The 14,504-nt window shown below is 40.6% G+C and overlaps 2 protein-coding genes across 3 annotated transcripts in view; one reads left to right on the top strand and one right to left on the bottom strand.

Annotated features, from left to right (window-relative positions):
* The window catches only part of GRM7 (glutamate metabotropic receptor 7), a 919,887-nt gene that overhangs the window by 93,098 nt on the left and 812,285 nt on the right, over positions 1–14,504 (top strand). The gene's annotated exons all lie outside the window — the stretch shown is intronic.
* On the bottom strand, positions 11,855–12,465 carry LOC102997056 (translocon-associated protein subunit gamma-like). Its single transcript, XM_055079814.1, has one exon. The coding sequence runs from the start codon at positions 12,463–12,465 to the stop codon at positions 12,064–12,066; it is 402 nt and encodes a 133-aa protein (XP_054935789.1). The 3' UTR covers positions 11,855–12,063.

Here is a 14,504-nt window from a genome sequence, read left to right as displayed (position 1 = left end):
TAACCAGTACTCCCCACCAGTGCAATCAGCATCTCTCCATATCTCTGTTTTCACCACTTGTCTTCCCCCAGAAGACCAGCAGGATTAATCTCATTATGCTTTTATTCCCATTTTACTCTGTATCTACCAAAAGTCCAAGCATTCAAGATATTTAAATACTAATTTTTATCCCCATAATCTCGTACATCTCAATCTGATCTAATCTCCAGTCTCTTTCCAATCCCTCATTCCGCAAATAGTTTCTGTGTATACTTTAGAATATATAGTCTGTCATTACCAAAATTCCCAATCTTCAGTATTTTCCTTTAATGTTTCCTTTATCTTCTGGCTTGAATAAAAAACTGACTTCCCCTGATGACACAGCTTTCCTTACTGTCTCCTCAGAGAAGGACAACTCTCTTTTGTAGAGCTTAGAGACTAGATTGTCATTCTCTTTCTCCCCCAGTGCTGCTTCTAAGACGTTTCTCCTAATTAAAAAAAACAAAAACAAAACAACAAAAAAACCCTCAGCTTGTATGAAGTATGTGCCAACAAACTGTACTATCCTGGCTGTCATAATCATCTATTAAATCTCATTCATTTCTCCTCATTTCCTGAATGTTTTTGCTTGCAGCCTCCTATTTTTCTGTCCCTATTCTTGTTATTATTTTTGGAGATTTGCAAAGTCCCATAGCTCATCTGCCCAGATCCCATTCTCTCAGTTCCTTGGCTTCTGAACATTTGGTGATCTTCTCTTCCACCAGACTTGAGCCATTCATTGTTTTGGATGTACCTGTCATCATGGGTAGGAGGACCATTTCTCAAATCTCAGTTGCTAGCATCCCATGTTCTCACAGCTCCCTCCTGTCTTTCCATATCACACAAATAACCCTAATAACCCCATTCATTATCAATTCCTCCTTCCCCAGTTTAATTGCTACAACTCTCCTCATAATCACTCCCTTGTGCATACCTTTAACTCCTTTGCCCCTTTTCCATCTGTTCCACCTACCTGACAACCCCATTCCAACTCTCCACCTGTTAAACCCCTGAACCTAAACAGTAGAATATGGCTTGAGAAGAACGCACAAGTATTCGGACTGGTCTCACACTAGTGTCTCAGTGGACCTCCCCACTGACTGGAAATGTTACCTCTTACCCTCCATCAATCACACCTTCTCTTCTCTACTTACATGTCCGTCCCATCCAGCCCATCCATCCTTCTTCTTCCTCCTCCCCTACTTCCTCCTCCCAAGCCTGAGAAACATGAATATATTAAAACATCCTTCAATAGTCTATGAAGACAGAACTCTTGATGACTAGTAATGATGACATATACTTATTCTCATTCAGTTGACCCATTTAATGCAAGTGCAAAGAGTTTTAACCTGAAAAAGTTCCAGTAGCACAAGTAATTTGACTAGGGCCACACAACTGGTGGTGCCACGACTGGAATTCAAACCCAGAACTGCCTGGAATTCTTGGCCTTAACAACTGTGCCATCATGCAGCATGAATTACCTTCCCAAAGCAGTGAAGGAGGTAGTTTCAGGTTTCACTAAGAAAACCAACAACCTGATAGGAGAAAAAAGGGGAGAGGATTTCTTCTTTTTTTTTTTTAAAAAAAAAAAAAAGGAAAATAGCGAATACAGTAATCATTTTACTTTTTAAAATGTAAGCTGCTTATTTCTCTCCAGCTATTATCAATCACGAAGTGATTGTGAGGACGTATACTTCAAGGTTAAATGCGGGGGGAAAACTGCCTTCATGTCTAGAAAACTGCCAAAGGACCCATTTTCAGTTCCTTCCTCTGCAGTGTGTAATTGCAGCTTTTATAAATAAGATTAAAAAGAGTCTATTAAGACTTTGGGAGTCCTTATTTTCTTCGGGGGTGTTTTTCAGGTGGCCAGAGTTCTGCAAAGTGGCATAACTGCTGCTTCAGCGTAAACATAAAATTCGGCAATTTTGCCACGAGAGAAGTAAATTATTTGCTAAAATAGGGCCATGTGGAAAACTCAGAAGTTGAAGGTTCTTAAGAACTTTTACTGACAGATATTTAGCTTTTTTGAGCTCGGCAACCCCAAGTACCTACTTTATAATTTAAAAACAACATCTGTGTAATAGTGTTGCCAGAATCCAGATGTTTCTGGATGGGTAGGAACACAAGAATGTATGGGTAGACTACTGCACAAAAAATATATATCCCTGCTAACGATTTAAACCAACATAAACTGGAAAATAAAAGTGGTAGTCCTAAATTTCATGCACAGACATATTTTGGCGTTTCTAAAATCAGGGAGTAGCTTACAATTGATGAGGGCCATAGTTGAATTGGTAGAATTTTTTTCATTTCTTAAATAAGAGAATGGTTTGATTTACATGGATGGCATCCTAATTTTGAGGAAATGAACACTAATATCAAGAGTACTCTCAGTATGAATTAGAAAGCATACATTTTAAAAAAATTTCCATTGTGTACAGCAGATTTTGCCAAGCTGAAGTTCTGTTGGGTTTTTCTCTACTTGATAAACATTTGTTTTTGACACTTCAGTTCCTTCAAGCAGCCACACCTTCGTTCATCACTTAATTTGAACGAGACCTTCAACAATTACTGCTTCCCCGTTGTCATCACTGACGTACCAGCCCTGCACCCACTCCCTATGCAATGCTCAAAGAAACTGCTCTTCAGGTCAGCAGTAGCCTCTTAAACCCAAATTTAAAAACCTCTTGATAGCTTTTCACACTGCTAAGCGTGTCCTCCTCTTCAAACTTTCTCTCTCTTTTTTTTTTTTTTTTTTTTTTTTTTTTTTTTGCGGTACGCGGGCCTCTCACCGCTGTGGCCTCTCCCGTTGCGGAGCACAGGCTCCGGACGCACAGGCTCAGCTGCCATGGCTCACGGGCCCAGCCGCTCCGCGGCACGTGGGATCCTCCCGGACCGGGGCACGAACCCGTGTCCCCTGCGTCGGCAGGCGGACTCCCAACCACTGCGCCACCAGGGAAGCCCCGAACTTTCTCCTGCTTCACATGGTGACTGGTTCTGCTTCTCCAAAATATCTGGTCCCTTCCTTGCTGACGACTACTAACACATAGCAAAGACGTGTCTTAAGGTTCAGTCTTCAATCCAAATCTGTACCTTTCTTTTAGTGAATGAAAGTTTCTCTTAAATACATATATATATATATATATATATATGTATATATATATATATATATATGGTTCAGTCTTCATCTCTCTGCTCGTCCTTCCAAAATCAACAAATTTCCCATCTTCATCTGTGTTCTGTATGTTAATAATCCTAAAAGATTTGTTTCTATCACTTCCCTCTCCTGAGTCCTGGTCTCTGTCTGATGGCTGTTTGCAAATTTTTTCTGCTTTTGCATCAGCTGAAAATCGAACTCATTATGGTTCTTTTACATAGGCTGCCTCTCCAGACTTCTTGGAATCTGGTGGCAACACCATCATCATTCTCCCTACCGCAATGTCAATTTTGATTCACTTTTTCCTTTTCTTTGACCTTATGTTGGATTATGCACTGGGTACCACAGATGCTTTCTCCCAAATGTCTGTTTTATCTGGCCTTCATTTTCTACTTTAATTGCCACCACTCTGGCCCAAATTTATGCTTCTGAACAATTCATCATCTAGGGGAATCTGAGTACCAGAGAAGCACCATGGCACTTTCTACCCTGACCTTCACTAGCCACTTTGGGTACTCCTGGAGGTCAGAGCCCAAGCTCCGTGTTTGGCATACAGGAGTCACTCAGCACCATTTGTCTAATTGAACTGTGTCACGACAACTCACAGAGAGTAAGGATACCTGGGAGACAGGGAGAAAGCTGATGATACTGCTTTCAGATACCAAGAAGTCTGGAGGATGAACTGGTGAGAAAGAACCACGATGAGTTTGGTTCCATGTGCAGATGAAAACAAAAAACAAAACAAAGCAAAACCCCCCCAAAAATGTGCAAATGGTTATCAGACATCAGTCTTGAGTCAGAGAAGGACTGGACCCTAAACACTGCAAGAATTTCACCCCTTCTCTTGCTTTCTCAATACTGCTAAAGCCATTTTTTTTTTTTAATTTTTAAAATTTATTTATTTATTTATTTATTTTTGGCTGTGTTGGGTCTTCGTTTCTGTGCGAGGGCTTTCTCTAGTTGCGGCGAGCGGGGGCTACTCTTCATCGCGGCGCGCGGGCCTCTCACTATCGCGGCCTCTCTTGTTGCGGAGCACAGGCTCCAGAGGCGCAGGTGCAGGCTCAGTAGTTGTGGCTCACGGGCCTAGTTGCTCCACGGCATGTGGGATCTTCCCAGACCAGGGCTCGAACCCGTGACCCCTGCGTTAGCAGGCAGAGTCTCAACCACTGCGCCACCAGGGCAGCCAGCCACTTCTTTTTTAAATTTCTAGATGCCGAACATGATTGTTTAAAATCTCAATGTCTTTTCTGTTTCAAGCCCTTTCAAGTTTTCAGACAACTTTAAAGAAGTTTTGAGACACATTTAGAAAAATCTCTCTAGTCGTAGATGTGAGGTTTTAATGTCAGTCACAGACTAGAGTTTTAGTGTTACTTCAGCTGAACCTCATTTAATTTACTCCCGCTTTGTTGAGATATAATTGACATGTTAGAATTGTTATATTTAAGGTGTACAACGTGGTGTTTCGATGTACAGATAATTGTGAAATGATCACTAAAATCAAGCTAATTAATGTATCTATTACTTCACATGGTTACCTTTTTCTTTTTCTTCTTATGGTGAGAATACTTAAGATCTACTCTCAGCAGATTTCAAGTATACGATACATTATATTAGCTATAGTCACCATGCAGTATATTATGTCTGCAGAACTTATTCATCTTATAACTAGAAGTTTGTGCCCTTTGACCAACGTCTCCCCATTTCCCCCATTTACCTCAGCCCTTGGTGATTATCATTCTGTTCTCTCTTTTTATAAGTTTGACTATTTTAAATTCCAAATATAAATGAGATTATGCAGTATTGGTCTTTCTGTGCCTGGCTTATTTCACGTAGCATAATGCCCTCCAGGTTCATCCATGTTGTTGCTGATGACAGGGTTTCCTTCTTTTTTAAGGCTGAATAATATTCCAATATGTGTATATATATAGCACATTTTTTCAACCTCATTTAATTTATCTTAAAAATGGCAATGATAAAGCCTGCCATACCTCCTTTGTAAGGTTTCTGTAAAGATCTTCTCAGTTAATATATGTAAAAGACATTAATCTGGTTTGTAATTTTACTTTTTCTAATTTAGAACCTTTCCTAAGAGAATTGTGAAGCAAGGAAAGTTTATTGTTGATTTTTTGTTCAGCCTCTTCTTCAGGACCCACATGAAAACACATGATGTTGACATATTTTCTTTAAATCAGCATCACCCCCAGTGAATGTAAACTTCTCCCTCCTCTCTCCTTCACAATTATTTTCAGTCTCCCTTTACCCTTGGCCTCATAAATACCCCGATTCAATTATGAACTAACTCTTATCTAGGTGGCAGTGAGTGAAGTGAGCTGATAAATTAATTCACATTGAATGTCATTGGATAGCTACCAAAATGATCCCTCAAGAGATATATATCCATAAACATTTCTTTCTGTTTAAAGGCAATAGTATGATAAATTTTATGCAATCTAAATGTCGGTTGCATTTCTAATTGTTGCTTAATATTCCATTATATGGAATTAATCTCATTTTATAAAACTTAGTCCAAGAAAAGGGAACATATCTAATTGTTGCATAGTATCCCATTGCATGAAGTTAATTCCATTTTATAAAACCCAAGAGTCCAAAAAGGGAAATGGGTTAACTGAATTCCTGTAATGGAATACCATTCAGTCATTAGAAATCATGATGTACATCTACATTGACTTGGAAAGATTTTGTGAATATTAATTTCATAATATTATAGAAATTCTTTCTATAATAAGATCTTTGTGTTGTCTATGTATATGTACTTGTGTTTGTCTAAAAATATGCATTTACATATAATTATTATTTACAGTGATCAAATTATTTTTAATATTTTTCTTTGGATTTTCAGATATTTCATGTAATAGTCAATTAAAGTCATAATATTAAAATTAAGTTAAATGCCATGTATTATTAGAAAGAGATGCTTTGCTAATGTGGGGAGGGACTTCATACATGATGACATGAGGGCAAAGGAAATATTTGGAGGGAGAGATGTTACCTATTTTAACATGTCCCAATGATTGATTTATTCATTCAGCTGATGTTTATTGAGCATCTACTATATGCTAGGAACTGGGGAGATGAATGAGTAAGCAGACTCTGTTTTCTACTTTTGTGCACTTCATTGTTTAATGAAGGAGACCAGTATAAATCAAATTACTATACACATGTACAAGCACAAACAGTAAGAGCTATAAAGGAAATGTAAGTGAGTTTCTATTTCTAGCTCTGAAACATGAGGGTGGAATGTGTGTGTTTAAAGAAGGCTTCATTGGGCTTCCTTGGTGGTGCAGTGGATAAGAATCCGCCTGCCAGTGCAGGGGACGCAGGTTCAATTCCTGGTCTGGGAATATCCCACATGTCGCGGAACAGCTAGGCCCGTGCGCCACAGCTACTGACCCTGCGTTCTAGAGCCTGCGAGCCACAACTACTGAGCCTGCATGCCACAACTACTGAAGCCCGTGTGCCTAGAGCCTGTGCTCCGCAACAAGAGAAGCCCCCGCAATGTGCAGCCCGCGCACCGCAACGAAGAGTAGCCCCCGCTCGCCGCAACTAGAGAGAGCCCGCATGCAGCAGTGAAGACCCAGTACAGCCAAAAATAAATAAGTGAAATAAAAATAAATGAATAAAGAAGGCTTCATTGACAAAGTGGGATTTTGGCTGAAATCAGAGGGATACAGGTAGGTGTCGCCTGGTGGAGAGAGAGCTGAAGAAAGGTCCCGACAGTGGGAACCCCATGTTTAAGACCCCGGGTGGGAGGGCGCGTGCCACTTGCCACTTGAGAGGAGCTGATTGAAAGCTAGTGTGACTGAAGCACGGAGAGGACAGTAGGAAGCTACTTGAGCACAATTCTGGTTCTCTTTGACCTGATGACTTTGGACAGCACCTTCTCGCTTTTCATTTTATCCGCAGCACGTTTCACTTCCACCTCCGATCTGTACCTGACAGCACAGGTAATTGCTAGAAGAAGATCCGTTTTAAACTTAAAATCTTAGGCTGCCCTTCATCCTCCTCAACCCAATTTCTGCCTGTGAACAACCACTTTTTGGTGCTTTCTGGAGAGAATAAGTGAGCACCGTTCTGCTTGCATCAGTGGAAGGGTCTGCTCATAACAGACAGGCTGGGGAAGGAAGCTGAGCAACTTTTCAGCATTTCCACTAACAGGTCACACTCAAGTTGATAAACGCTCTCCACACTGAAAAGAAAGACTCTTGATGATCTGTGTCAACAAACCCTATCATTTGCACCAAGGCGATCTGAAAGATTTTCGAACCTGGGAGGAGAATTATTTTGAAGGAATGTCTTAGAGGGAATACTTATATCATTGGTGCTTGTATTAAGTGCCCTTTAGGTTTTCCCCCAGCCCGGGTGCTTGTGATGGTGATAAGATTTACTGTGATTCCACCAGTACTAGCCAGATTCAGGGAATTGTTCGTGCTTCTAGAATGTATGTATTTCCATGGCATCATTTAATCTCCTTCTGTATCAGACCACATAATTAGAGTAGGCAGGAGGTGAAAGAGTTGTGACAATATAATCTTCCTTCATAACTGGCTGTTCTCTTTTGCAGATCAAAATAGAATAACCTTAAATAGGAGAAGATGTAAGGATGCAAGTTTGGACTAGTAACACAGAGACCTTCTAAGCTGGGGAATTTTCTGGGGGCTCCAGCTATAAATGGTAGCTGCTGTGTTTTTGCAGTTTGCATTTCTTGCAATGAATACATATTCTAAGAAGGCAGAGCCAGATTTTACCAACTGGTCAACTTTCCAAAGATTGCTCGTTAGTTTGGATTCAGTCAAGAGTTTGTACACCTGAAACTAATACAATATTGTAAATCGACCATGCTTGAATTTAAAAACTAGTTAAAAATGAGTTTGTACAACCATTTCCCTATCTTGCTGTCCTCACTCTGCAAAGACACCTTTAAAAATTGAAACCCCTTTTAAACTTCAATATATGTGATACATCCGTGCATCTGTTAGAAAGTTCCAAACTTTGTCAAAGAGGAAGGTGACATTTTTTAAGTCTGATATGGAAACAGTGGCAGTAGCTGATCAGTGAAAGTAGAGTTTCTGTAATTGCTAATAAACAAAATATACGGAGCCCAGATGTTGTAGCCACAGCAAGAGTTTTAGCCTGACGATCTGGGGTGTCAGTGTTGGCTTTGCTGTTTATAACTTAGGTGACCCTTGGCAGTGAAGCTTAACCTCTTCCAACTTCAGGTGTCTCACCCATGAGGAGGAATGATCATAAGAGCTTGCAAAATTATAATGATAATTAGAATTGATTAAATAATATCAGGTACGTGAGTGTGTTGTAGCACAGTGACTGGGGGCTTTTACTGGCTTTCAACCAATGCTAGTAATCTCCATAGGCATTGTTTATATGCTAAACCATAATAAGCTCTCCTTGATTTCCTGTAATTAGATGACTCTATCGTTAGGTACATATGTCTTCTCACTTTTTTACAGAAATTGAAATGAATTTTTGTAACTATACATTATAAATTATCATTTTTTGGGTCTTCCTGAAGGAGGGATACTGTTTTGGGCGGTGGGGATGGTATTTTAGCGACATAATCAGTAAGAATGGACACTGTTTGATACTGATATAGAACAAATGTGAAAGAAAAACTCCTGTGTAGAATGTGTGATGTCAGCGCACTATCTCGATGGCCGGTGTGGGGTCCAGGGAGACATACAGTGGTTCTCCATCCTGGCTGTGCCTCAGAATCCCCGTCAGGGTCCCACCCCAGGTGCTTGAATCCGTGTCTGAATAGGGAAGGGGGAGGGTAAGAAGATCTGAGCATCAGTGTTTGTTAAGAAACGAACAACCTCTTGTCAGTCAAGTTGATAATTTGATAGCTATTTGAGTTGGAGCCATGTTTTTGTCCTCTGAGACTTTGTTTCCTGGGGCTACCATAACAAAGCCCTGCAAACTGTGTAGATTAGAATAATAGAAATGTATTGTCTCATGTTCTGGAGGCCAGAAATCTAAAATCAAGGTGCTGGCAGGCAGGGCCATACTCCCTGTGAAGGGTCCAGAGAAGAATCTATTTCATGCTGCTCTCCCAGCTTCTGGTAGCCGTAGGTATTCCTTGGCTTTCAGATGGCCACCATCTTCTCTCTGTGCCTCTTCAGTCATCTTCCTTCTGTACATGTCTGTCTCTGTGTCCAAATTTCCTTATTTTGTAAGGATACCAGTCATAGTGGATGAGGACCCACCTTAATGACCTCTTTTCATCTTATTTCCTTTTTAAAGACCCTATTTCCAAATATAGTCACGTTCTGAGGTGTTGGGGGTTAGGACTTATCATTTTGGTGAGGACACAGTTCAACCTGTAACACTTAGTGTATGTATTTGGAACATGCAGATAGTAACCATACCTCTTTCACCGTCTTGTTAACGGAATGAAATGGGATCATTAGAATGCTTGCCACAATGTCTAGGTAAAACTAAGCAATTCTAATAGTAGCTACATTGTCAGGATCATTTATTGTGATATTTTGTTCCCATTATTATTTACTTTGTCCTCTTCTCTTTTTAAAGAAATAGCCAAGACTTTTGGGTTTCTTTGGCTCAGTGGAGGTTTTTATTGCAGGGTCAAGAGGTAGCGGCTGACTGAAAAGTTGTTCTCCCGTCTTTTGAGTCATCGTGAAAAGTGTCCCAGAGCAGGAAGCCTGATCCTGCTGCACATGCTACACATTCACCAGGAAATGATTACTGTTCGATGAGAGATGGGCCCAGGCTGTCAATTTTCTTTTTTTAAAAAATAAATTTATTTATTTATTTATTTATTTATTTATTTATTTATTTATTATTTTTGGCTGCGTTGGGTCTTTGTTGCTGTGCACAGGCCTTCTCTAGTTGAGGCAAACAGGCTCCTCTTCGTTGCGGTGCACGGGCTTCTCGTTGTGGTGGCTTCTTGTTGCAAAGCACGGGCTCTAGGCGCATGGGCTTCAGTAGTCGTGGCACATGGGCTTCAGTAGTTGTGGCTCGTGGGCTCTAGAGTGCAGGCTCAGTAGTTGTGGTGCATGGGCTTAGTTGCCCCACAGCATGTGGTATCTTCCCAGACCAGGGCTCAAACCCGTGTCCCCTGCATTGGCAGGCGGATTCTTATCCTCAGCGCCACCAGTGAAGCCGATCAATTTTCTTGAGTACACCAAAAAAATCGAATTTCTATGTGAAAGCTACCAAAAACTAAATACTGGCAACTACTTCCATCTCTACTCAACTCCATTGTCAATGATGTCATGTTGGTAGCCTGAAATTGACCGTGGTGGGAGTACTTACACCACTGAAATCGGCAAACACTAAACACCAGATTTTTTTTTTGGTTTTGGTTTCTGGTGACCCTATAATTAAAAGTTTAAAGCATATCCCTTTTGTTGTGGTGGTTCTTGTTTTTTTTAATTTCTGAAACTTACAGTTTTAAAAGCTGGCCTTATCAGGGCAGGGTAGGCAGTATGTCATAACAATGTCATAAGAATTGTATATTCCTGCCTAAATAAAGTAGGTCATTTTATATATAGGGGTGGCCCTTTGGCAGTTTGGAGAAATATTTGTACACAAAATCTCTTTTCACCTTCAGAATAGCCGTGGGAGGTAGTCACCATTATCTCCATTGTCTAAATGAAGACAGTAACTGCTTAGAGAGGTGGATTAAACTTCCTGAGGCCACACAGTTAGTGAATGGTTAGTGAATTCATGACCATAGACTTGAACCCAAGACTTCTAACTCTACCCACTGTGGCTCATGCCTCATTTAGGGCATTTTAAAGGGCAATGGGGATATCATAGATTGTAAGACCTGTTTTTCTGACCTAGCGCAGTAAGTCATGCATGAATTAATGAATTATTTGGAGAAAAGCAAATTCATCAGTTCTTGAGAGCTCTATGTAACAACACCATGGTTTCCCCCTGACCATTTCTTTTGTTGGAAAGTTGACAGTCCCAACCCATACTGAGCTCTTCAAAGCTAGAAGAGAGTGATAATTGGTTGGGAGCATGGGTGGTCCCCATCCTCAAACAGATTTTGCACATGGTTTTTTCCTAGAGCACCAGGGAGTTACCAGGAAGAGCAAATTCTGGCTGTGACTGGAATTGTCAGCTCTCGTTTTCTCAGTGCCACCTTCAGATGGTGTAAAGCAGAAATGCAGATATCCCTTCCTATTAAGTGGGAGCACTTTCCTCCTGCATGACGTATGAGGAAGCACAGTGGACACCCCCCAAATTCTTCCCACACTGAGAAGAGAACTAGGCTGGAAGGTACCTCTTTTTGTAAAATGACAATTTTAGATATATCCGAAAGAGAAATTTCCTCTCTTCTATCTGGTCCCTAGCCAGCAATGAGCCAGGGCAACTTCCAGCCTCGGAAAGCCCGCCTCCCCCTCTGAAACCAGCTCCAAGACTTTCCCTTCTGATGTACAGGTTGGAACTAATATCTAAATGACCGTGGTATAATTAGGGGCTGTTAATCTGTCAAACGAGAGTTAGCCAGGCCTCCCAGCTAAATCACTGGATTCAAAGTTTTTTTGTCTACAGAGGTAATTGCTTGAGTTTAAAACAAATACACATCAAAAACAACAATAAAACACTTTGTTAATTGGTCCTAATTAATAGGCATATTTTATTTTTTTATTTTTTATTTTTTTCCCTTTCAATTCATTTAATTTCAACAATCTGTCAAAAAAAAAAAACGAGCCAATAAACAAATATTGAATTACATTTTGTTGGGTTTTTCAAACCCTCAAACTCCAGACTTATAAAAACAGCTTGTGTGTCTTCCACCCTGACCACCGTGCTACTTTTCCGTATACCACAGGCCACCCATAGACACAAAGCCTAGGGCGGTAGGGGGAAGCTGATGTGCTCTACTTGGAGCCATTAGACAGGAGGGCGATGAGGCCCGAGGAAGCACTGATGGACAAAATGTAGTTCACTGTGGGGTTGAAGTTCTTCAATATAAAGAAGGAAGCAACAATGACCAAGACCAGAAATAGGGTGTTATTATACAAGATGGAAAATTCTGTAGCTTCATAATCAGCAACTTCATTCTTCTTCCACAAGATTCTTTCATCTTTTTCCTTCCGAGACATCTTTCTATTATCAGCTTCTGAAAGTTTTCGAGTCACTTCTTTGGAAACAGCATCCTCCCTCTTCTGTGCTGCTTTGTGCTTGAGAACAAATTTCACATTTTTGTTTCCAAAGGCTACCAGATAAGTGCTTACTAGGGTCATCACACTGTGCAGAACAGCAGAGTGAATGAGATCCATATGCCATATTCGCCAGTACAGCCCAGCAGCCGTATATTAGAGAAAGGGTGATTGGAGAAATGCCCGAAGGGCCTCAAGCCTTCCTCATTTCCCTCTGTAAGCCCGAAAGAGACCCCCATCACCTGAGTAATGGGGGTGAGAAAAGCATCTCTGGTTTTTCTTCATAAATCCCTTTCAGCGGTCTCGGAGTTTGTGCTAATCAGCTGGCTCTGGGAGAATGGGGCAATAGGCATATTTTAAAAACGTTGGGTTAAAACCATATGCATCAACAAAAGTAAAAATGCGGATATTTTTACTTCTTTGTTATTTTGAAACAATTACAAATTTATAAAAGTTTACAGGAAGAACTTTTCTTATGGAACCATCTGAAAATGAGTTTGCCTCCTAATGCCCATGAACCCTGAAACAATTACAAATTTATAAAAGTTTACAGGAAGAACTTTTCTTATGGAACCATCTGAAAATGAGTTTGCCTCCTAATGCCCCTGAATCTTTTTAGTGTACATCTCACAAGCATGAACATTTCTCCTAGAAAACCTCAATACAACCATCACAATTAAGATACTGGCATTTGCTACATTACTACTCTTTAATCCTCAGGCCCCACTGAAGTTTCACTGTTTATTCCAAAGGTGTCTCTTACAGGAAAAAAAAAAATCTAGTTCAGGATTAAGCATTGCAAAATGTTTAACTTCAGCACACTTTAGACAGATGAATACTGGCTTGCGTATATGTTTGCATTTATGTATATTTAGTTCCATATTCTGCTTTTTTTGCTATGTATTCTAATTCTTCCATTCATTCACTTAATGGAGACAGAATGTGACTTAAAAAACCCCTTAAAGCAATGAAGGGAAAAGTCACATTGAATAAAATAAACGCAGCAACACCTACATAATTTTCTAAAGAGTTCATCACAGACACTTTACTAATATTGGAAGTAAAACCTAGAAATATGATTTTGAAGGACCGTTTTTATTGCATTTCTTTAGTATAAAAATAATAGCAAGTAATGTTTATTGAACATTGTACCAAGCTTTTTATGGTGCATTATCTCATTTAATCCTCACACAAGCTAACAAGTAGGTGTTATTGTCTCTCTTTTATAGTTGAGGTGTCTGAATGTATCTGTCATCATTTCCAGCTAAACTTGTAAAAGAGGGATTTTTAGCATCAGCATAAACTTCTGAGAGATATGTGGGTTGTATTAAGTGGTATTTTCTCACCTCATGGATGTCAGAACACGCAGTACCATTCCCTTTTGAAGTGTGTTTGGCATCGCAGGGCAGGAAGGCACTCAACTATTAAAATACTCCTGTGACTTTTCTCTGAATTAGATTTTTAATGTGCAGCCTCTTCGTCAAACTTCTGCAGTCCTGGAGTTTTTCACAGTGAGAGAGTTCTGATTTTCCTTGTCCCTAAGTCTCTGAAAGAAGGCAGAAGATGAAGGCGAGGAAGAAAAAACAATGTCCTTCTTGCAGAGTGGGCCAGAAATGTATGGTAAGCATATCTGATGAGGTCCTTCACCTGCACATCCAGTGCCGTCCCTAGGGTGACAAGGGTCTCATCTGTTGGCGTGTGCTGGTTTGGATTTTCAGGAGGTGGATGCTGAGATGAAGACAGTGCAGAAGGTCTGTTACAGAGGAACCTGTGAGAGTAACAGAGAGGAGGCAGGTGTGGGCATGCGAAGCCGCTACACTGCGGCTTAGAGCTGAGAAAGGCTCTGTCAGGCCCGTGAGCAGCCCTGGAGCAAAGGCAGTTGTTTAGAAGCATCTTAGCCCAGCAGAAATGGCTAGGTCCTTGTACCACTCCCTTGTGCAGTCATTGGTGCCCAAGATAGCTTGAACCCAGCTCAAACACTGAGGGGGATCCTCATGAAGCCCAAACAAGGCTGTTAGCAAATCATACTCCTTGCAGTTGGACAGCAAGTCGCTTCTTGAGGGGGGATCTCAGTAGCAAGTCTCGGTGTCTGCAACAGGGCAGTATATTTATGGAGCGTTTCAGGGGGAGCTGGAACTGGAAGTAGAGCCAGAGGATGC

This window comes from Physeter macrocephalus, chromosome 18 (assembly GCF_002837175.3).
Source record: "Physeter macrocephalus isolate SW-GA chromosome 18, ASM283717v5, whole genome shotgun sequence".
Lineage (NCBI taxonomy): Eukaryota > Metazoa > Chordata > Mammalia > Artiodactyla > Physeteridae > Physeter > Physeter macrocephalus.
This window is presented reverse-complemented; position numbering and strand designations above follow the sequence as displayed.

Coding starts and splice junctions, on each gene's coding strand:
- LOC102997056 (XM_055079814.1), bottom strand. CDS start 12,465: ATGGATCTCATTCACTCTGCTGTTCTGCACAGTGTGATGACCCTAGTA.